At 44.1% G+C, this 24,828-nt stretch overlaps 1 protein-coding gene across 1 annotated transcript; it reads left to right on the top strand.

Annotated features, from left to right (window-relative positions):
• Window positions 1-791: 791 nt before the first annotated feature.
• Window positions 792-19,719, top strand: LOC106740863 (the record flags this gene model as incomplete). Its single annotated transcript, XM_014612314.1, has 5 exons — window positions 792-846; window positions 4,308-4,516; window positions 7,870-8,005; window positions 15,369-15,499; window positions 19,530-19,719. Coding segments are annotated over exons 1-5 (721 nt in total), but the record flags the coding sequence as incomplete, so codon positions are not given.
• Window positions 19,720-24,828: the final 5,109 nt, after the last annotated feature.

Raw genomic sequence — 24,828 nt, 5'->3', positions numbered from 1 at the left:
AAATGGAAGTCAGAGATATTTCTTTTTTTACATGGGTTGAATATATCACTGGTGATGTGCTGGGGGTACGAGATAACTCGAACGGGGAGCGTCCGGAGATTCTCTAAACCGCGACTTTCGGCCGAAAATGGGCAAATTTGAAAGAACGAAGGGAATAGCACAGCCGGTAAGATCGTTCGGTGCATAACGACACGCCGGGGTCGACGCGGCCGTCTGAGGGCGCACGTCGACAATCGTCCTAATATCGTCCTAATACCGAACGATGACACGTAACAAACCGCATTCAAGAACCGACCGACAAATTGAAGGTAGTGCTCTTCCCGCGGGAAGGATGTCTGGAATAAGAGTTGTAGCGGGAACGGGATAACCCGAGACGGAGGAGAGCGAGCGGAGGGGAGAAGCGGCGAGAGATCGTCGGTTTGGTGGCGATGAAAGGGCGGCCGACTCGCGACAGAACGCGCGGCGACGCTCGTCCGTCGCAGTCCAGATGTAATTACCTTGTCAACAGTGCTTAAAATCCCACGTTCGTGCTTTCGATCGATAACGCGCCGCCGTCGATCGCGATTACCGACGCGATTGTCCGAAGGAAAAGATGCAAAAACGCACGTCCCGCGAAGAAGAGTGGGGAAAGGGAGAGTGAAAAAGACGACGTTTCGTCGAAGCGGTGACAATAAGCGACGAGACAAAAGAGCGCCGATAACGGGCGGCAGATATGGCTGCGTAGTTCCGCGACCTAACCGAATGTCAGTGCGCTTGAGTGAAGCCGATCGTTCGAGGAATCCGCTATCGAAATGAAGACTCGCCACCTGTGGCTAGAAGCGGCCGTCGCTCTCCTCGTGATGACAGGTAAGCGAGCCGTCCATCGGGATTCACCTCGAATGTCCTCGAGGAGAGCGGAAAACGCCGCTCGAGTGGACGGGCGTAATCGCGCGTGACGTCGCAGTGAAGAAGCGGTCTTTCGTTGCTCGACGTGCGTCGATCGCGATGCTCGTTATCGCGACGTGAAACATCGACCGATGATTTCTTTGTTTTTTCTCCTCGCTGAAATTATGCGACACGGTGGGATCCGTTAAACGTCTAAATAACGTTACATTATCTCGCATCGCGCGGACGTCCTTGAAATAAATTTCACGGTCGAAAGGAAACCGTCGATCGGGAGATTCGTCAAAGAGAATTTCGTTAAAATTTCACGTCACAAAGGACGCCCGTCCTCCTGTATATCCCACCGTCTCTCTCTCTCTCTCTCTCAAGCACGTGCCACACTGCGAATTGTTGACCGGCCAAGATCTTCGGCCACTTCAATCGAGCTTAAATTGTTTACAAGGCCATCCGAAATTTCCTGCGAGAACGTTGCATTGACCGAAGCGCCGCATTCGCTCTTATCCCGACTATCTCCGTGATATTATATGCAAGAACGATAAGATTGTCGTCCCGAAGACGGATGAAATATTTTTATCCCTTCGCATGCTGGCGAGCGTTCATTCGGCTTTCACCGCGTTCGAGTTTACGCGACCACCGCCACATTTACTGTTAATATTTTCTTCCTTCCCTTACGTCTCATACTCCATTCTTATATTGCGCACGATCTCGCGTGGCGTGTTTCTCGCTCATTTCTTGAGGACTTTGTGTAACATGTGCGCTGTATTAAAGACGACCTTCTTATTCGGGCGAACTCATTTCGCGTGTAAGCTGCGCGAATAAAATATTATTTATTTACTTGGCCGCTTACACGTTTCGCGCGTGTGTCGTGGATATTAAATTTATACGAGACGGCTGAAATACATCGGTATTCATAAATTTGTATGTATGCACATATATGTGTGGCGGTTGAAACAAACGGCGGCGATTATGATTTTGTAACAAATTAGTGATAAAGGCAACGGTTTGTTTTCGCACCCATATTTGTTCCTTCATATTTTGTTTTACATGTTATTTTATTTTTTTTGCTCTGCGGCTCCACTCACTCTTGTTTGAAACCCCAAACATCGCGGACGCGCTCGAGTTTCTCTCGTCTCTTAACCCTTTCGCTACGAGCGTCGCCTATAGACGACATCCGCGTGACGACCTGTGTGTACGAGCGTCGCCTATAGACGACATCCGCGCGACGACCTGTGTGTACTAGCGTCGCCTATAGACGACATCCGCGCGACGACCTGTGTGTACGAGCGTCGCCTATAGACAACGTCTGTAATGTGGGATTGTGTGTCGACCCTTGCTTTATAATTTATCACTGTGAATTAAATTATTGAGAATTTTAATTTGTTATTGGAAAGTGTTTGTTGTTTGTTATTGTAAAGTGTAATTTTTAATTTTTAAATATATTTTTATTGATAATAATTGCAAAATCTCCAAATATGTTGTTGTATAACACTTGAAGAATCGTACGATCCGGAGAATGACGAAGCTGCACCGAAAGATGTAAGTCCGAACACCAGTTTACTTAAGCGCAACATGCACACTTTTCGGCGCAGTGCTCCGTTCAGTGCCGCTACTCCGGCGGCACGGTGGCCCGTTCAACGGTGTCACTCCGACGAAGCACACTGCCGTAGCGAAAGGGTTAAGAGTCTTCCGTCGGCCTTCTTCGCCATCGACGCCGTCGTACTCTTCGTGCGCGAATTTTGATTTTGTTAAATCGATTAAAGTTTCTACATTTATTTCGCACGCCCCAGCATTGTTTCTGTGTACTAGATCTTTCTTAAATAGCGTTAAGCGCTAAATATGTATAAGATGTCCCGTTTTGATGGAAACCTGTGGAATATCTTGAAAACAAAGCAATTGACAAAAAAAATAGTGCAGATAAATAGAGTTTGGAGGGGAACATGATGACCTTAACTTTGTTATAATTAATAATTGAAGACTGCTGCAAGATCTTTTTTTTTTTTTTTTTTAATAAAATCATATAGTTTTTTTTTTAACACAAATTCTCTGTTTATTCTGCGTATAAAAGTATTGGAATAAAATCATCGAAGAGTGAATATTTTTCCAAATATTTTATGTGTATATTTTCTATTCCTACATTTACATACTTGTCAATACAAAATCTGAGATAGCTCATAAAGTATTCGATAACATCACCTCGACACTTTTGTACGACAGGTAGAATCGATCGCTGTAAGCAAACATGGGGAAATAAAAAAAAAAATGTTACAGCATTCTGCAAATACATCGATGCACTGATGTGCAGTGATTTGTATCAAAAATCAATTTCTCACATATTATTACGTAGAAAAGTGTTCAAGCGCTGTTATCGAAGAGTGAATACATAACTGTTGCATTTCAATCTTCTCGCATTATCGATCAGGCGAATATTATTGCGCATTATCGAGGAGGAAATGAACGACGCAATGACATATTAATTATTTCATTGTGCATAAAATATGTACGGCACAATATCATAATCCGACTGATAAAGTTCTCGGGAAAGATAATCCTCGCTCATCTCGAAAGAATCGAAAATTCTCGCGTTATCGGCAAATAGGTGAATCCTATATATTCGCAACGAGAAAGAGAGAGAAAAAGAAATCCAAGCGCATATGCGCGAACGTGCTTTCGTCCAGTGGGAGTGGAAACGTGCGCTGACAGTGCTAGAAAGTGGCACATTTTCTAAAATATCGTCAGCGCGAAACATGCTTTCCGATGCCGCCGAGGGAGGGACACCCTCGTGCGGAATTCCGCTCCCATTCGTCTCGACGGACGTTACAACGTTAATAAGAGAGCTTCATCCCGCACGAATGAGCCTGCCTCCTCTCCGCCGGCGGTTTAATAGGTCGAATCGTCGATAATCCTCCCCGGTGTAACGGAGTTTCAGCGAAAAACACGTATGCTTGGCTGTTCGCGAGGGTTCGACAGAGTGCGGGAAAGTCAGAGGGGGTGATTACGCGAAAACCGTGAGAGTACCGAACGCGGGGTCACGCTTTTAGGTACGGCTGAATTTTGCACGAGGCTATTTCCCTGGACGGCGGAGTCTGACGCGAACTAAGTTTAAAAAAAAAATTGTTTTCAGTGACCCACTATAGTGGCGTGTCGTCCTGAAAGATGATATCCGCGAAAGCCACTATAGTGGCGCGTCGTACCTAAAAGATTAATACACGTGTGGTGGACGCCCTCTCGGAGAGCTCGCGCGTGTATCGCGGTCGGGAAACCCGCTGGAGGATGAAACGCGTGAGAGTGTTGAGCGAGCGAGGGAGGGAAATTGTCATTCAGCGGAATTTCTCGCTGACGCATGCTGTGCAACCTCTCGCGCGACGAGCAAAAGCGGACTAACGATACGCACTAGATTTAATGCCCCATTCTCATTTTCCTCAAAGATGGGAGCTGCCTGCGAGGGGTCAGTCTGGAACTGATCCCGGATGTGGTGCAGCGCAGCCAGGAGGTGATTCTACAGTGCCATTATGATCTGAAGAATGAGCCGCTTTACACTCTCAAGTGGTACCACAGCTGGTACGAGTTCTACCGGTTCGAGCCCAGCGACGACCCCGCTACGAAGATCTTCAACGTCACCGGGATTTATGTCGACGTAAGTCGCTCGTTGTCACTTGACAAGCGTCCCGCTGACTTTTTTCCACTTTCATTCCTCTCTCGCTGATGTAATGTATTTTCTACATAGTAGTCGATAATGTTACCGTTTCCGTGCGCTCGGACTCGGTGGTTTTCGACTCGCGCGTTTCTCTCACGCGCGCGCTTCTGAAAAAGTAGCGCGAAGCCGGACAATCTAATTTCTTCTCGGTTTTTGTCGCGCGTCCACGGGCTTTCCCTAGGAAATGTCGAAGCGAACCGCTTACACCGTGGCCAGCGTTTCCACCTGGGAGAAAATCATTTCGAGTATTACGCTGGTTTTTGTTCGAAGACACCCCGCGCGATGATAACGTGATGTAACGGCGGGTCGATGAAGGGAAGAGACTCAGGTGTGCGACCGAGTCGTTTGCACCCTCGCAATTCCACGACGATGCGTCGTCTCCCTTAATCGGAGCATCCTCATAACGTTCAGCTTATCTTACGGGAATACGCTAAAGTGTGTCCAGGGAATCGCGCAGTTTGCTCGTTATTCTGTAACCGTCGAGCAAATGTGGGTCTAATTTTCGCGTCGTCGAAACTACTTTACGCTCGCGAGGTTCGCGCAGGTAAATATTGGGTGGCGCTTAAAGAACTCAAAAAAGAATTTCACATTTCACACGCGGTAGCGACTGCTGCATTTAATCCTATCAATTTGCGCTCGATATCGCGAAAAAGCTTTGCAGAAAACTATTCATCCTACATAAGGGAGCCCGAAAGATATTTGTTACAGGCATTGCTTTATCCTCCGAGTGTGCAAGCGATGTTTTATATTTTGTTGATCGATTATATAAATAAAACTAATTTGGTTCCCATAAACACGGCGCAAAGTGTTCATGATTAAAATGAACTTTGTCGATTCCCTTAGTAATGCCGCCTGTAGTATGAAAATTAACTTAATTTGCGCACATCGTTTATTTAAATTTTAATAAAATTCTCCTCCCAGAGCGCACTTAACTGTACGTAATTTAGAATGTTTTACGGCTTTTTTATCAAGTAGAAAGCTTCGCCCGCACGTTTGAATATAATTCTTCGTACCAAGTAAAAATCGTAACGCGAAACGTTTTTCAACGTTGAATAGAATTCATTAACGCGAATATTTCAATAAAGCGAGCGAATTCCCAATGGCGGCAGATATTTGCCATTTAATGAGCCTTAATAAAATATAGAATGAACTATTTCTGCGCAGATAATAATATATTGGTATATAATTATCGGGGATGAAAATTGAAAGTGGATAAAAGCAGTAATTATATATAGGAAATGCTGTGAAATAAAATAATCCAAGTAACGCGTATAATCCGTTATTAACGTAAATATATATGTCACGTGAATATTTATTAGAATATTTATTATATTTAGAAGCGAAGATTCATGGCAGTTATTTCTTGCGACCGGGGGATAACAGCCTGTACAGAATCGTGTCCGACAGAATTTCAATAGTCAACGTGTTATAATTTAGGTGTTTGCAAAAGTTCATAAAGTTACAAATGGTTGGCAGCGATTTAATAATTGTGTTCCTTTAAATTGCTTTTTAGTTTTTAAATATTGACCATATATTGGATCCAATATTGGATCATATTGGATCTATTGGGGCATGCAGTCACAGGATATCGCTATAGTCAACGGCCTTTGAAGCAAGCCGTGAAATATCCGCGAATCGACGCCAAGTCATCCTGCTTTACTTTTAGGCCGCATTATGTTGCAACTAAAGAGACGTTGTCCAAGTTAAATGTCCTGCCGCATCTAGCGGACTCTCCGGACACAGATCTGATTTGCATCTACTCAGATCGGTACAATACGGTATATCAGATACACAGAATGCTGAGGAAGTGCGGAAACGGCTCGACGAACGGGTTATCTCAAAAAAGTAATTACTTATCGGTGCGAGATCAAACGAAAGATAACGAAAGGTTATCAATAGCGACGGCCATGATTAAAATATCATATGTCGTTTCGTTGTTATTAATAAAAGAAAATGGCTACCTAACAAGATCCGAACTTCAACTCGGATGACCAAATTTTCGCTCGTGATTTCAATCGGTCGGTGATAGCTGCAGGAAAGTGCAACGGGTAGTCGGCCGGCGTGCTCAGTCGCGCCGATAAATCATATTTTTGTCCTCCCCTCACGGCTTTATCGACACGGCTATATATAATATTCCTTTAAGCACTGAGCGTCGTTAAACACGAAAAAGAATAAAAGGGGGATCCGAACGGCCGGGAGTATTTCGCAACAGCCCCTACATAAGCCGACGCTATGAAGCTATCCCGCTGCTATTCTTTCGAGCGCCACCGCGGCAACGGCGGAATCGACGAGCGGACAATGAGAGATATGTGCTTTCACCGTAACGCCGGCCCTTGACCGCTGTAATCGTCGTAAAACAGTCTTTTATCATCGCTCCGACATTTCCGTAGGCTGTTACGAGCACGTCGGTGGTTTTCGGGGGTGGCGTAGCGACCGCCAATCGTGCCGCGCCAAAAACAAACCCCTCGTTGTTTCGGTACAGCCGAATGAACGGCCTGACACAACGCGCGCGTCACCGGCCGTGCTTGCGTCCCGTTTCGGCCGGTGACGAAGCACCCCGTGAGTACGGCATCGGTTCCGAAAAATACCCGCCCGCCAGAACATCCCCGGGGGAACGCGCGGGGAAAATTTCGGGAAAAATTGTTTTGTCTCATTTATCGGAGCGATATTTGATTTACCGCGCGCGCGGCTTCCGCCGACGGATCTACGTTTCGGTAATACATTTTGCCGGGTTTCGCACCTTGTGTTTTCAAGTCGTTAATATCGAAACACGCGTAACGCCCCCGCTTGTATTTATTTAATAGACATTTATTGGGGATAAATCGCGCCGACCAACGAGGATGGGCGAGGGGGCCGCCTCGTTGTTTTTCCGCCGTAATATTCGATTGTCCGCGGGATCGCAAAATTATTACGTTATCGTGCAACGGCGCTCCATCCGAAAGCTGCGGGGTATTTGCTCTCGACGAGACGGGGAATGCTCGAAGAGATGCTCATTGATTTTCGCGCCTGCGGAAAGTGTAATCCGCACGGCGCGAAATTTATCCGCGTGGCGCGTTTCGTCGGAGATAACATTATCTCGCGGGATTAATCTTTCTTTACAGAGCGACAGAGGAACAAACACGAGATTTCTCGCGGTTATCCCACTGTTACGCGCGAAACGCCGGCGTTTTTCAGCAAATTAGATCGCACGTTAAATCACATCAGCTGTATGTAAATGACGATTTCGTCCTCGCGCAATAACGTAATCGACTCACCCAACTTCTCGGCGCCTTAACCGCGGACCTGTGTTTCAGCCCGCCAATTCGAACCAGAGCCAAGTGACACTTCGCAACGTCGACTTCCCGCTCGCGGGCACATTCAGCTGCGAAGTCACAGCGGAAGCGCTCACTTTCTTCATGGCTTCCAGCTTAAAAAATCTCACCGTAATAGGTAAGTACATGCTGCACCGTATTACGCGATATCCGCACGAAGGACCGCCGTTCTCTCTCTCGGAGTTACCTAGAGCCGCGCACGGCTGAGTCAGACGAGCGTCTCGGCTTTTTTATTTTATCAAATTGAATAGTCCCCGTGGAGCACAGCGAGCGCGAGACTCGATTGTAGCTACCGTGACGTGAGCTCATTTCCCCGCGGAATATCAGAATGACGCTTTCCATGACGAGCAATTAAAAGTTTCGTTCATATTGTTACAATTGCCGCCTGGATTACCATTCCCAGTGATATTTTGAAAGAATTTCAGGTCGAAACTCGCCAGGGCAAATCAATCGTCGTTCTCTCTCTCTCTCTCTCATTTTTCTTTTTAATTTCAATTACACGATTGTGGTTTGAAGCTTCGTTTTCGCTCTTATACGAATGATAATTCCGTTTAGTTGCGAGCAGCAATGCGTTGCAATTAAAGCCAACATAAATGTTTTCGCGTATTTTCTTCTGAACGATGCACTCCACTTTTTAAAAAGCAAGTTGACCTATAGAGCTTCGTTTATTCAGTTTGTGTTAAAGAGGAGGTCAACCCGGTTTCATTTGCCTCATTTGCAGAAAGAGATAAAGTAGGTTAAATCATAATTAATGGCGTTATTTTGAATGTGCAATGCGACTGCCATTATTTATCGTCGTCTCTGACAATCCAAACACGTGGCGCTTCATTTTTAAAAACCTCATTACGAAACAGATTTCATTGATCGAGTGACCGTCCGTCGGATTAACGGGTGGAACCTTGTAAAATGGATACCTGCGATTATTAATACGTCGCTTGCTATCGTCGAATTTAATAAAGTGAAAACGAAAAGCGAGAAACGCGTAAGACAATTGAGAAAAGAACTAAAATATGTAACTTGACACGTTCACTACGCGGATCCACGCCTTTGTATAGCAGTGCATAATGGTGCGCGTTCGCAAAAAAAATTTGCTTAATTTCCGATAAAATTCTGATAAAAACGCATATAAACGTCTGTAATGTTGACCAGGTGTTTCAGAAATCTCGCTTTGATACTATGATGAAACAATTTGGTGAGCGGTAAACGCGGTAATATAATATAAAGTTCCACATATAAACATCCAGGTACATAAATGCGAGATATGTTGAACTAGAGAATTCCACAGTGCTCGCGAATAGCCACAAACCTATCTTCCCGACATTATTTACACTAATTCTCTCGTCGCCGCGATGCACATTTGCGCGATGCAACCGTCGTAAGCCATCCGGAGAGAGCTATTCCCGCGGCGAAGCACACAGTTGCGTCGTTATTAATTCTGTCCTGTTTGATCCGTCGCTCCTCGCCGGTGAATTGATTGTCGCTCGATACGCCCGGTATCTCATTTTGGTTTCGCGTGTGTACGTGCGGGAATCTATGACTTCCTGTACAATTTCCGACTAGTCAGAATTTTCCCAGCGCTTTTTCTAACGCCCGCTTTCCCTCTTAACGGCGGTGGGGAGCGTCACCCGCCATTTAAGCATTCACCAAGAATATCGCCGCAAATTTATTTACACGAAATCACATGTGTTTCCTGCGCTTCTATCAGTTCGACGGCAACGACGGCGATCTGGCGACATTCCAGCCACAAGATCCTGCGTACACACCGAATCGTTCGTTGGCACGACTCATCCCGGCGTCTCGGATATAACTTGTCGCGTGGAATTTTCAGTCGATGTAATTGAAAGTACGTTTCCGGCTGATAACACTCGGCGATAATTACGCGTCACGAACAAATTCGATAGAGTGAATCGCACACTCAAGACATGCTCGATCCCCTGCTAATTAAGTTATCTGTTGCCTTTTTAAGGCATCATGAGCGATAAATCTCGTAAAAGCGAGATCACTTGTCTTATATTTTCCCTTCGCAGCGATGAATCTTCTCGTTCGTTATCTTCATGTTATATATTTTTTAACTTTTATACTGTCGTTGTAGCCGACAAAAGAAAGAGAGAGAGAGAGAGGCTAGCCAACAGAATACCCGATCAGATTTACGAGCACCTGGAGATTTCTACTCTTTGGTGTTGCGATCGGATGATGACTCGCGATTTATTCGAGAGACCGCGAGAGGTAGTAATATCATACATCTGTCCGCCAAGCTCTTGAAATCTTCTCGCTATGTAAGTTATTAACGCATTGTCGGCGGGCCCTTTCCACGGTGCTTGTCATAAATTGCGAAAAACCGAGGAGGTATCTACGCCGAGAACGTGTTAACCCCTTGCGTTGCAATGACATCTATTACGCTTTCGCGCAAGTCAAATATGCACGCCGCTAATTACAAACTTGACTTATTATTTCATGATAATCAAGCCTTTGAGCAAATTCCGCGAGATTGGAGAAAAACTCGTGTAACTGGTTCTCTATTGTCTGAGGGCCAGACAAAAACTCGGTTGTACGGTCGTGTATGATGTACCTAGATGGAGAGCGGCACAATAAAATCGACTAAAGTGAAAATAAAGTGGAAAATCGCACAAGTAACTCAGCAAAAAACCCCGTGTAAGTAATGGTCTGCTGAAATTTTGTGCTAATTTAGCAAGGTAAATATGTTAAACAGCAATATATTGCACAAATTTAACAAAATAATGCGCTTAATTTGCAATATTACTGTGCCTAATACAAAATTAATGGAGTCTTCGACTGTAGAAGCAGAAGAATTCCGTCAATTGTTCTCAGTTACTCAACCGAGTTGCAGCCGAATGTTCAGACGAATATTTTTGGTCACGACAACGGAGATATCGTTTCTCGTCAGTTGTCTGGTAGCCATCCTGTCGCACGAGTTTGTAAAGTAGATGTAATTCGAGTTGTATACCTCTGTTTCTTCCGGGAGTGAAATTGGCTGCACATGAATCCGCCAAATAAATGCCGATGCGGGGGGTTAAGAACGGTGTTGCGCAGAATTTGCGTGAAAACGAGAATCGAAACTCTCGTAGCCCCTTGCTTTCGTCTTTTATATTGTCGCGTGCGAGAATAAAATTTCGCAACACACGTGTTTCGCTCGTCAGATTCAGCCCTGCTGTGCGTGTCGCTGCATCGCGGCGCCTTGCGGAACACTTCTATAGAAACGGACGAAATCGAACTATGAGGTTGCAGACTTTGCAGAATTTCACTGATTTAATCAACGAACCGACCGCCGAATGCATGACTACCAGCCGAAAATGCTACAATTATATGCTTGCATGAAGACTGATTTTGGATCAACGCGCGTGCTGAGATAATCGCCGAACTGAAAGGATTTCCCCAATTATTTTGGTTCCTCTCTCGATATATTCGCGCGGCCAATGGAAACGGTGCTCCTTTTGAGATAATAGTTCTGGAAGCCACAAGAGGGTACGCTATATTACAAATTTTATTAGTGTACATATACTGTTTTGTTTAGCGTCAACAAAAAATTGTTTGATGCTTTTGCAGGTTTTTATTTCGTCGAGCGTGGCTAATTTAATTTTCTTTTTACTTTTTACAGCTGACAGTTTTAATAAATGTGCTTGCAATTTCAGCTTTTTCACGATAGTGAACGAAGTGCCGTGTTTATTATATAATCTTATTGTGCCGCTTGATTTGCTATCAGGTGTGTTTTTATTTAACGTGCGTTATTTTCGCATATATTCTATTCGATATTAATTTTTTATTTCGTTTCATTTCTCTTATGTTGTGAGATTTTTCAGAAATATGAAACGAGGAGGTTCTTATATTAGGTCTAGTAAAAAGAAATCCATTATTTTTCCAAGAGGGCTTTACTAATCTGTATCTCGCGTTGTATAAGTCCGATCGGATTACGCCAGATGACGTTAGAAAGATAAGATTTCATACTAAAAAAACCTCTCAGACAGTTTTGTGATTGCTTGACTCAGTATTGTTTGAGCGCGCGTCAAAGATGGACACCGGCAAAGAGAAAATACGCCATATTTTACAGTTTTTCTTCGATAAAGGCGAAAACGCAAACCAGGCGGCTAAAAATGTGAATAGTGTTTATGGTCCTGATACTGTAAGAGCCAATCACTCGCAATTTTGGTTTCGTCGATTCAGTTCCGGTAATTTTGATGTCAAAGATGCACCATGCTCCGGGAGGCCAATTGTCGAAAATGTTGATAAAATAATGGAAATCGTCGAGTCCGACCGTCATGTAAGCACCGTTTCGATTGCCAAGGAGCTAAACATTGCACAAAAAACCATTTGGAACCATTTAAATGAGGCTGGATTCAAAAAGAAGCTCGATGTGTGGGTGCCACACGAGTTAACGCAAAAAAACCTCATGGATCGAATTTCCATCTGCGAATCACTGCTGAATCGCAACAAAATCGATTCATTTCTGAAGCGGATGGTTACTGGTATGAAAAGTGGGTCAATTACGACAACGTCAAGCGAAAACAATCGTGGTCGAATCGCAATGAGCCGGCGCAAACGGTGGCCAAGCTAGGGTTGACGGTCAGGAAGATTTTACTGTGTATTTGGTGGGATTGGCAGGGAATTATCTACTATGAGCTGCTCCCCTACGACCAAACTCTTAATTCGGACCTGTACTGTCAACAATTGGACCGTCTGAAGGAAGCAATCGCCCAGAAGCGGCCAGCTTTGGCCAATAGGAGAGGAATTGTGTTCCATCAGGATAACGCCAGGCCATACTCATCGATAGTGACTCGCCAGAAGCTCCGGGAGCTTGGTTGGAAGGTTCTTTTGCATCCACCTTATAGTCCGGACCTGGCACCAAGTGATTACCACCTGTTCCTGTCTATGGCGAATTTTTTTGCTGGTGAAAAATTCGCCTCAAGAGAAGCTTGTGAAAATCGACTTTCCCAGTTTTTTGCCAATAGGGACGAGGGTTTCTATGAGAGAGGCATAATGAAATTACCTTTGAAATGGCAACAAGTTATCGAACAAAACGGTGCATATTTAACCTAAATCGGATCATTGTAATTATGTTAAATAAAGCCTCCAATTTGATACAAAAATAATGGATTACTTTTTACTAGACCTTATATATTTATTGTATGATATTGTATGATATCGCTCTATTTCGCCGTTATTCGCGATGAAATCGAGCGGTGAAATTGACAGACATTTTTTTCCTCATCGCGGACGTGCCGGGGAGCGGAAAACTATTTGAATAGAATCCATATTTCGAAATTACAAAAGCCACATGTCGCGACGCTATTCTTGGAATGCGCCCCATCCTTCCGCTCCCCGGGAGGAAGAGAGTTTATTTCGCGAGTCTGTATCGGAGAATTCGACGAACGGTCTATGCGTTAAAGCGCGCACGCGATTCCGCGTGGGGCGACCGGAAAAGTGCTTGAATATCAGAAATTCTCTTCTCTCTCTCTCTCTCGTTTCGTGTCGCGTCCCATGCGCGATTTGCCGAGTCGGCGATACACACGCGCGTTGAAATTAAAAAGAGTGATACTCGCTTGTAACCGGCGGCGCGCTACGGCCGGTTGTTCGAAGGGACTCGCGTGGATTTATAGTGCAGTGCGTAACGTTAATATGCGTGCCGCAACGTCCGTCCCTTGGCGGAGTTGTGCGCAGTAATGGCGCATAACTCGTGAACGGCATTACTGAATTACCCAACTATACGAACATTGCGCCTGTAATGCGTGCATCGCCGGTAACATCACTTCGTTATGTCCGACGAGCCGTGCTATTTCTAGAAAGCATTCCATCAGAAAGAAAATTCGCAGGAAACCTCGTTAGAGGAACGAAAGGTCCTTTAAAATTGTACAACGCTAAAGTGATTCGACATTTTTTTTTTACAATCGCGATACGTGACGTAGTTAGATGTATGACGTGTTGTGCTCGGAAATTCACGCACCGCCTTCCACCGTCGATCGCTCCTTTAATATTTACTCGACTCCGTAACGCCGTAGCAATGTTTTTCTCTCTCTCTCTTAACGGAAGGAGAGCGAGGGAAAGAGAGTAGCATTTTCTTCCTTATGACCGGTGAATTTTTTGATATCTTGCCGCAATTAAGTTTCAAATTAAAGTTTTGTTAGTGAAGTAAAATTTCGTGGGAATTAACTGCGGCACAAAGCTACGTCATTCGTTGCACACTTGAAACTTAGCCGCATCTTTAATTTTCAATGTTAAACACCGTCCTAATTATTCATGACTCCGGTCTAAAATAACTACTGCCGCTCCGAGCGCTCCCGACCGCGGGATTATTTGCACAATTTGCCGAAATATATTCATAAACGAGCACTTACGTCGTTGACATCCGCCGTGCTCATTTCACTTCCCGTTGCTTATATTTCGTCGACGAATAATAGATTTCAGTTCGCCGACTCAGGTGTGTAATATAATTCAGTGATTTCACGAATGTGTCCTACGGTCATTATGATGAACACTCATGGAATGATCTCGGGGCAATTAATGAGTGTAATAGATTCAAGCGGGGCTCAGACTCGCGTTTACATTTATATTCTACTTAAATTAATTTTCGTACATTATTTAGCGCACGGTTATTGCGTAATTAATGCTACTCGGAGCCGCACGTAGCGCAAAAGTTTTCATGATCATTGATAGTCGCTTGGTAACTGCCCGATGGTTGTCGTTACATCGACACACATGCGTGAAGCTCTTTCGTTTTAAAGCGACTAATGCTCGCGGACGCGTTTCGGGAGTGAAATTCCCGCGCGCGAAGCAGACGGCAAACGTTCGATATCTACCGCGATTTTAGCCTTTGAGCGTACCGATAAAAGTGTTTCGTAAATTGACGATGCATTCGCGGCGCAATCTTCCTGAAAGTATTGGCGCAACAAATAAAAATTCGCGATACCGCGTATGCGTTTGGACGCGAATTACTGCCGATATCGAAATAATCGATAGACGAGGAATTAACGAAGCTCCTCATACTCTCGGCGAGATCGAGATCGTGCGGTTGTTACAATTTTTCGCTCGATCGCGGATAACATTCGATTCGAAATGAATTCCTGGAAAAATCACGCTCCCCGCATATTCTTCCTCTCCGTACCGGCCGAGCCGCGGCGATTACCGATGAATTTTTTTCCCAACGCGAAATTTTCTTTATTGTTTCACGCGAGTCCGTGCTGCGGCAATAGCCGATTCTGTTCGCAGACACACTTCATTTTACCAGAACAAACAAGCTTTTAATCACAGTTTGCAGCTATTGTCTTTGCATCGCGCACGTTTACACCGCCGCCGCGGCAATACCCCCTCCCACTCGTCGGCGCCGTAGCACGCTTAATATTTTCCCACGGTTACGTTTAGCTACCTTACCGCGGATGGTTGGATAAGTTGCGAGTTCCGGGGAAACTGCGCGATTGAGAGTTTCGTTGACAATGACTATAAGAGAGACCGACGAAATGATTATGTTTCAGATGTGCCCGACGGAGCGCCCGTTATCGCATCGAAACGTGAGCGCTACGACGCGGGAGACATGCTGAGGGCAAATTGCACCCTGCCGCCGTCGTCGCCGGTTTATCTCTCATTCACGCTGAACGACATGCTGGTAAGTAACGACACGATTGTCGTATTATCGAATCGGGCGAGATATAGATAAATAGTTACATAGACAGATAGATAGATGGACGAGTAGATAGATAATGGATGGAAGATAGAGCGGTTGACGTTCTTAATTGTACATATTCAACATGTGCGAAATCTTAAATTGCGAATCGTCAACCGGTTATCCTTGCAAGGGAAGATGTGGAAAAGCGGGGGGGACCGGTTGGCTGAAGTTGACTAATCGATTATTTCGATTGTTTGCCGACAAAATTGAGCAAGCAGGAATTTCATAACCGTTTTTGACACGTTGGGAATCTCAGCTTGTTCGATTCCGTTAGAATAGAAGATAAATCAATTGGTCACGATTTCCGCTAAACCAAGTATACGTCTGATTAAAACAAGGAAAAGGCATAAAAATCATACGAACATTGCGAGAGTCTTCAGGATCGCGATGTGGTTCGCGTGGAATTCGTAACTGTGCAAGCAGGTTCGCTCGAGAGGGAATAAAGAAGCGACGAGAAGTAACTCGACGTATCTCCCTAACTGAGTTCGCTCGTAAACTCGCCGTTAAAAATGAAACGCCGAATGCACTTGGTAGGAGCGCGAATTACTGCGTTTTACCACGTTACCTCGGAGGAAGGAGGTGAATTGCGGAAGACCGTGCTTTATGAATGAAAGGGGGAGGGACTGTGATTTCGGATTACGCGAAATTCTCAACTCGTCATGTTCGGAATTCTCTGTGTTAGAAAATATCTTTAGTTCATAAATAACATCGAATCTAAAGAATTTAACCGTGCGATTGAGAAGAATCTACGCGGAAAAAAGTTTGGTCGAATCTACCCGACAATGGACAAACGCATCTCGGTTGAGTCGTCTCGACGTAAGTAACTGACGTCTACTCACGTTTTACGTTTCTTTTGGATATTTTTTTATTCCGTGAAATATCTACGAAAAATCGATCAGGCCTTAAAACGTACATTTGCGACAATTATTACAATTGCGATGAAACGAGTTGTAAATTTGTCAATTTCTTTCCTAATTTCTCTGATAAACTATATAGAAATGTTTGCGGACAAATTCATGCGTACGATTATAAATTAAAGTTAAGTTTTGATAGTTTTAAAGCTACGCAGAAGCGATNCGTTTGAGGCAAACATCGTTAGCGTTTCGGCATTCTTGATGTGTGCGAAGTAACTAACGTCTACTCACGTTTTACAACGTTTCTTTTGGATACTTTTTTATTCCGTGAAATATCTACGAAAAATTGATCAGGCCTTAAAACGTACATTTCCGACAATTATTGCGATGAATGTCAAACGAGTTGTAAATTTGTCAATTTCTTTCCTAATTTCTCTGATAAACTATATAGAAACGTTTGCGGACAAATTCATGCGCACGATTATAAATTAAAGCTAAGTTTTGATCATTTTAAAGCTTCGCAGAAGCGATTATAATATCCAAATTGAAATATTTACGTAACACACTGACTGGTATAACTTTAATAATATTTTAACGTAAGATTTAATGCGTGCGAAATATTTCACGTAAGAAATTGGAAACTTCTGCAGGAAAGGTGGTAATAAAATCTTGACCAATCAAGCCCCTTAAAGCGCAAGGATGCATCCTTGAAACTTTCGACGAAAATAGGCAATTAAAGAAAGTTTCGCGACTTACCTTTTATTCGTCGAGTCATGCACTCTCGGTCAAAGTCAACGATATTGCCTGATTTTTTATGTTCTCGCAAGCTCGTACAGAATTTCAGTCAAAAATCTTTTATCGAGACCCGACGTTGCGCAAGACTTTGCAAAAATGTGCAAATTGCATCAAAGCTTTCTTTATAACGCGCGAAATAATATTAGAGCGGGTTTCAATAGGACANTGATTTTTTATGTTCTCGCAAGCTCGTGCAGAATTTCAGTCAAAAATCTTTTATCGAGACCCGACGTTGCGCAAGAATGTGACTTTGCAAAAATGTGCAAATTGCGCCCGCGTCTTTCTTTATAACGCACCAAGTAATATTAGAGCGGGTTTTTTCCTCAATAGGACGTACCGACCACATTTAATCTCATAATAGAAAATTTCACGTTAGGTAAACTCAAGCGTTTTTTTAATTTTCAATCGCACGTGTCGGGAGGGAGATATAANTCCTCAATAGGACGTACCGACCACATTTAATCTCATAATAGAAAATTTCACGTTAGGTAAACTCAAGCGTTTTTTTAATTTCCCATCGCGCGGGACACATATCGGGAGGGAGAGAAAGAGAGGAGGAGGAGGAGGAGGGAGAGAGAGAGAGACGATATAGCCTTCCCTTTAGACGCTCACAAAGAAAATCCGGGGCGCTTAAATATGACGTAGCGGCCGCCTTCTCATAATCTGTATTTCAACCGCTGTAATCGCTCACTTCCCTCCAAGATTGAATTTCGCCCCGGTAGCTGTTTAAAAAGCGGAATTTATATTCGGCCACTTACCATGGCAAGGGGATAAGCATCAATGCTACTCGGTCATTGGTCAAGATGCTTTTTTGCGCGTGCCGCCGTATATCATACCGCGCGAATTGCATCATTCCTGCGCTGAGAAAAGTCAGCAAGTGCTTCCGTGACGCTTGCACGCCGATATTGTTTGCTCGAACAGCTTGACGTATCAATTATCGCGCGGATATACTTCTCTATAGACATTCGACTCTTTCGTGATGTCTTGCGATATAATTTCGCGAGCTGAGCTTTATCCGCGTATCGGATGATCGCGTTCTCAAACAGCATCATTGAAACATAACTGAATTATATAGTATTTTAACGGATTTTCTTTAATTATTTTCCTTACCATTAAATTATTATATTATTCTGAAGCGACTTGCCGCGAAATATAATTTATATGCAAAATATACATAAAAGGAGATGTATTTTAATAATATAATATCTAAAACTTGCCGCTTTCAGAATCACACAGTTCATTTTTGAACTTTGAAATATTTTCGGTAATACTGAAAGCGATCTCGGGGGAACTTACGGAATCGTCGTTGTGATACTATTGTACGGCAGTGGCTTCACTGTGAGATCCTTTCGTTAATTTGGCTTCGTTTGATTGACTACGATCACAAGTCACACCCTCCTAAGATCGAATTTCACTACAGTGCTGATTCGATTAGCCCGCAAAATTTGTTTGCGTTTCTCTCATAATTATTGTTCAAGGATACCTCTTGCTATTGTAAGCATTCTCGGTTTCTATAGGATGTGTCGACAATAGGCTCGCTACATAAAAATTTCGTTTATTCTATCTTGACTATTTCAGTAACTTTGCGATCGACAAGAAAAATGCATCGCCTATATGTTAGGAAACTGTTCGATATAAACAAGATTATTAGGATTTAACTGACGTTCGAATGGTGTGTACGCGCGGCGAATTTCATATTTATCGTGGATACATGTCCAACTTTTATCGCCGAAGCGATATTTCGACAGCGAGGGTCCTAAACACGCGTTTCTGGACGATATTCACGACGCCAATATTCCCGCATCGAAAATCGAAAATTCCTCTTCGGAAGTTCATTCGAGGGGTGGGGTATCATCGCGTTCGCAAAAATTACGTCCCGCAGGATTCCGTCGGAGACGTACGGCTTCTATCGATCTGTCGTCGCCTATGTCATCGAAAGTTTAGGTAAACTTTTCGCGATTCACTTACAATTCATTCTACCGTACACACTCACTTTCGACGCCATCACGTTCCCGGGGACGACCCATTAAGGAAGCCGGTCATTCCGGCCAATACTTTTTGGCTCACTCGTCGCTGCGACTCATGCAGGAAAGGAAAAAAAAAAGCGGGGAGAAGAATGAGGGAGAAGTAGAGGGGACATTAATCGGAAGAACACGAGCGAGTCCTCCGACTTTCCATCGAAAACCCTCGTATAGGACGACGCCGTTGAAGGGCGGATGGATAGAACGATTCCGGATGAACGGATCTCGTTGATTTACATCTCGCCGTTCGCACCTTTTGACGTTCGGCGGGACGAGCTCACGCTTGATGATTTGTCGTAGATGGAGACCGCGAGGTACCAGATGCTTGAGGGGCCGCAATTGGGCGAAGTCAGTCTCACCCTGCAACCGTTCCATTACACGAACGGCGGCCAGCTGACTCTACGTTGCACCGCGCAGATCCCCGGCATGTACTCGGCGGTGAGCGAACTGCAGCTCGGCGCGGGTATACGCGAGCCAGTGCCCGAAATAGGTGAATATCAATTTTATTTCCGTTTGGACACTCCCTATAAATCGGTGGCCGCGCGACGGCTATTCAGCGAGGATTTTCGCGCGACAACGTTATACTATTGCAGGCGAGCCGAGCTAAAATCAAACGTTCGGGCGTAAAGAAGACGTTTAATTTGATATCTCAACGCGAAGTGTATTTTGAGGAAGTTGTCTCGTGAAATTTGTTAGACTGAACGCGGTGATTTAAATCGAGCATCTCCCAGCCCGCGAATGTACTTGAGTTGTTAGAAAAAGCCGAAACGAATCGTAGCCTCCCTGAATTGAGTTCAAATAGCTTGGTTATCAGCTCAGTCAGATATTCCTTACCACTCTATCGCGACTTGACGGATTCGACGGTTAAGTGGGGCGAGGATTCACAAATTTTTCAATTGCTCGGCGAATCGACGAAAGCAAAATCCAGAAGACGTGTGGGAAGATTCTCGCGAAAAAGAACGCTCGCGACATATGTTTCCGCTTTATCGTAAACGCACGAGCGCACACCTGCCTTTTCAACCTGTCTGCGATGAAGTAGCGTACGTTGCGGGTAATAGTCGCGGGCTATCCGGATTAGTCGCACGGACTAATAAATTTCGAGAGCCACCCACTCGAAGCCTCCGCCAGTGCATGCCTGCACGCGACGTCGACGAGATTTAATTGAGTGGCCACGGGTATAACCTACGCTCCCATTACCTTCCACCCTTTGCCCGCTGCAAACCGGCGCTTTCGTCGCCCCGAACGGTGTGTATGTCGATGATCACCGCGTTCCCTTCTGTTGCCCGCACGAAATGGCCATCGCGACCACGTCATTATACATAAGCATTATGAAATATTTCCGCACGTCGAATTAAAATTATTGCAAATCTGGAAAAGGGGAAATTACCGATGTGACTTTTTATGCTCACAAGCGCGGTATGAAATATCGCGAGCTCGTTTTAATTGTTCTCCAGCCTTCATTTGCACATATAGGATGTTTAGAAAAACCATTCGATATTTATATTGCACATGCATAGAAACCAGTAAGTCAATCATGATGCTAACATAGACAAATATTTATATCTCTGAAAAGGTTCAGCTTTTGTTTACTAAGGTTTTTTTACTCAGTATAGCGTCTACCATATAAATATTGAATGGTTTTCTTTGAATACCCTGTATAATTATAAAAACAAATTTTAAGTCACACACAACACACACGCGCACGGGCATTGCTTCTAGTGATCCCTACAAAAGAAACAGACGATTCTTAATGCCATTTCAAATTTTGATCCTGCCAATCTGAAGGGGAACAGTCTTGTAAAGTTACAATCGTTCTGTGCGCGCAGTTTAAATCCGTCGAATTTTGTCGCGATGGACAATTTTGTAATTTCGACCATTTTGTTGCTGTCGCGCGGGTACGTTAATCCTGTACCGAGCGCTAGTTTTAGAACCTAGCTTTGAAACTGTGTGTGTCAATAGATTACACACGGCGGCAGCTACTAGCGCGTTGGCAACCCCAATTTTATGATCGTACCCCGCAAAAAGTATCGTGCGCCGATAATCTATATCCTGGTGTTTTGGTCCTCCAATGGATTCCGCTCGAAATACGGGTGATTGGATACTTCCGTTCGTTCGACGGCCGGGAAAATATCCAGTGGGTTTTGCGTAACTCGCTCTGGGAAAACACGACAAGCGCCATTTTTGTCTGTTTTATATCTTGCCTGATGATACGGTATTCCTTCCCTACCCTCTAACCCATTGGAAAATGCGGTTTTATGGTTCCCGTATGATATTGAAGGTGTTATTGTTTAATAAATTCATTTTTCTACAGACAAACAATATTGAAATAAGGTCGCCACAAAGGACGAAATCCAATTTTTCCCCCTTTATGCTGCTGCGCCCTTTAGATTGCTTTAATTTTCTATTTCCTTTCTGCGTATTTCCACACTTTACAAATAGTAAAATAAACATTGACTCACTGTTTATTCCAAGAAATATGCTTAGAAATTCATAAAAATGACCAAGATTCAGCGTTTGAATTAACATAGAAAAATCCGAGGGGAACTCAAAGCGATCGGCTAGTCCGAAAGGTAGCGCGTGAAAGCCAGGAGACACTCGATATAAGTTTCTCGTTTTTACGTTGGCCGTTTTGATGCGCGAGAAAGTATCAAATGTTTGCACGTGTAATACGGCGGATGAACGCTACCGTGGATTTTTCGGCGATTTTCTCGCGCTTCAACGGAAATTTAATATGCGAAGCGGATGCAAAGTAGATGGATGACTCGAAGAAACGGCTGGCAGGTGTTGTCCGGCGAGGAATGTTTATGAATTCGCCGACACGGAAAACTTCTTATCGCAACACATCGGCGAACGCCGACGTGACACGTGCGTATGTGCCGCTTTAATACGTCGGACTGATAAATTCGCGTTATTTCGATATAGTCAATCAACTATACAGCGGTAAACCAGAATTATTCCGGGATCAACTATGCGGCGGTAAACCGAGATATCACACGCGTAATACGAAGTGCGGTGATATTACGGCATCCATTGTTAACGGCACAATGTTATAATGTTCCTCGTTTCTTAGCGATCCACCCCTTCCTGCTCCGCCCGCCGAAGTGTTTCGCGCGAGTACAGTTCTAAACGAGCCGCGGATCCATTAGCGCGCTGATAAATTCCATCGTCGCTATCGATAAAACATTTTGACGTACAATGCAATCCCGTTTCCCCGGGACCGTCGGCACGTACAATTCGCACATTCGCAAATTGTGGAAATAAAGAAAAATCGGTTGCCAGCGTGAATTTAATAAATCGCGGCGAAACGGCGGATTAACGGAACTGTGTAAAAACTTCGATTTTAGCACTGTAATCACTTCTACGCCACGCCGCGCGCATTAGCCCCTTGGCATTTTTCGTTAATGTTGTTCCCCCCCCCCCCCCCCGCTCACTTTCTCATTTATTTTCTTTCCCCCTCTATTGTTGAGCCATCGAATTGTCTCGCATTTATTTATTTTGCAAAAAAAAATAGAAGCAAAGGTAAAAAGACCGGCGGCCTGTATTCCGGCCAAAAGCGGGACGTTCATTTTATTTTCACAATGACATTTGCCCGATAACATTTAATAAGCGCCGGTCGGCACTCTATAAAAGACTGTGGCGTTTACGGGAAATAAAAGCAAAAATGGTATTTTCCGTTACGCTCGTTTTTTCGACAATGTTTGTCCTTTATGGAACATCCGATTCATATGTGACATTAATGTAACAATACGCGATATGATAAAAACGACATTGCGTGACACATATAACGTCATCTCTTGCTCCATTTCTGGATTCACGCCGGGAGAGCTCGCTCTATCGGCAGCGCAGTTTCGAATATCTCTTCTGTTATACTTTCCGGAGACATCGCAAATAATATTTAAATTGTTAGCACGCGCGCACACACATCTCCCCGCTCACGTCCGAACGTCGCGCGATCTTTCTGCATTATATGTATTAAACGAAATATAGCGACGTACAAAATAAACAAAATATAAAATTGATGTGCTGTATAAAATTAATATCTAAAATAAATATTTCTCTATTCGGCGTAATAATATGAAATATCTGTATTTAACGTAAACGCGGCGATACGTGTGCGGAAAGTACATCGGTATGAGCAAATATAAGCGATAAAAGTGCGCATTTAAAGTGCGGAGGTTGAAACCGCTATAATTTCGGTGTGGGTTCGTACTTCGATGTTACACAAGAAGCCATTTTTAGCTTTATTCGCGCGCCAACGGGATGTTCGTTTTGCCCGTACACACAACAAATTAACTCGTCGAATTGATATTGCGGTTTCGCAAACAGCCGGCGATACAAGCTGCCGGCGATACGCAAACTTTACCGCGTCTTGATTATGTCATCAATTATACGTCGGTAGATACACTCGGATAATTAATCAACGTACATGACGAAGGATCGACACAGATTGATCGGAATGAATCACCATCGACAGCTGAGAAATAACACGCACGATCCACATCACTCATTTCATTCGGCTTGTGCTCGAGGGCGCGCAATCGCCGAGAACGTCCCGGAATAACGTCGTATAACGTCGTAACGCGAGATTGTCTTTCCTACTACAGGGGGAGTTTGCATGGAAAAACTCGTGTACGCGGAAGTTTAACGGGCGGGCTGCCGCGAAATTCACGTGGATTTCATATGTATCCACCCTTCGCTCCTCCTCTCGCACCCCCTGTCTCTATACCACACACACATATATAAGCGGATAGGCACGAAAGATTCGGTTGGAAAAACTTGCCCGAGAGGAAACGTCGGTTCTCGTGGCGAAACTTCTGTCTCGCAATCCTACCTTCTCCCACCCCACTCTCCTTTCTCACGCCACATCCTTCCGCCCACGCATCCTCTCTCTGTCCCCCTGCAGAATTACTCGGGACGTTAATCTCGCGTGTACAAACGAGGCAAGAAGAAAGGGATTTGAACGGGCTGGAGGGACGCCATGTCCCCCGAAGGTTAACGCGCATATTTTGCGTTTGAGTGCGCGCGCGCACGGAAATACGTCGGCTTGAGCGGACAAAATTGGAAATAATTCTCATGCAGTTGCGAATTTATTTTATTCCCCTGGATACTTCATTAATTCGGCCGCTTAATCAAATCCCATTGCAAAACTCTCTTACATAGAGGAGAGGGGAGTTTACATTTAAAAATTACTATCCGACGCGTAATTAATTTTATTATTCAGCGTGCGATAGAGCCGTCGTTTATCATACGTAAAAATTTCTCAAACAGATATTGTCGCGCGTTCCTGTACATTTCCTGGTCGGCGTAATTATTTTTAATGTTTTTCAGTAAAATTATATCATAATATATCTCTGACATTAAAGCCTTTTTTATATACATATTTCTGGACTAACTCGTCCGCTTTTCCACTTAATTTTTCGATTGTTTCCGCTCGAAACCAGCTCTCACGAATACGTGCAATTAAAACGAAGCATAATGTTAAATCCATTATGCGACGCAGCTCTGTCTTAAAAGTATTGGGTGAGTGCAAAAGTTCGTGCGGAGGTGCATTAGATGACGTTAGAAGCGGCGTAAAGTTTTGTCATTAATACCGCCATCT

This window comes from Dinoponera quadriceps, unplaced genomic scaffold, assembly GCF_001313825.1.
Source record: "Dinoponera quadriceps isolate SergipeBrazil2010 unplaced genomic scaffold, ASM131382v1 scaffold596, whole genome shotgun sequence".
NCBI lineage: Eukaryota > Metazoa > Arthropoda > Insecta > Hymenoptera > Formicidae > Dinoponera > Dinoponera quadriceps.
This window is presented reverse-complemented; position numbering and strand designations above follow the sequence as displayed.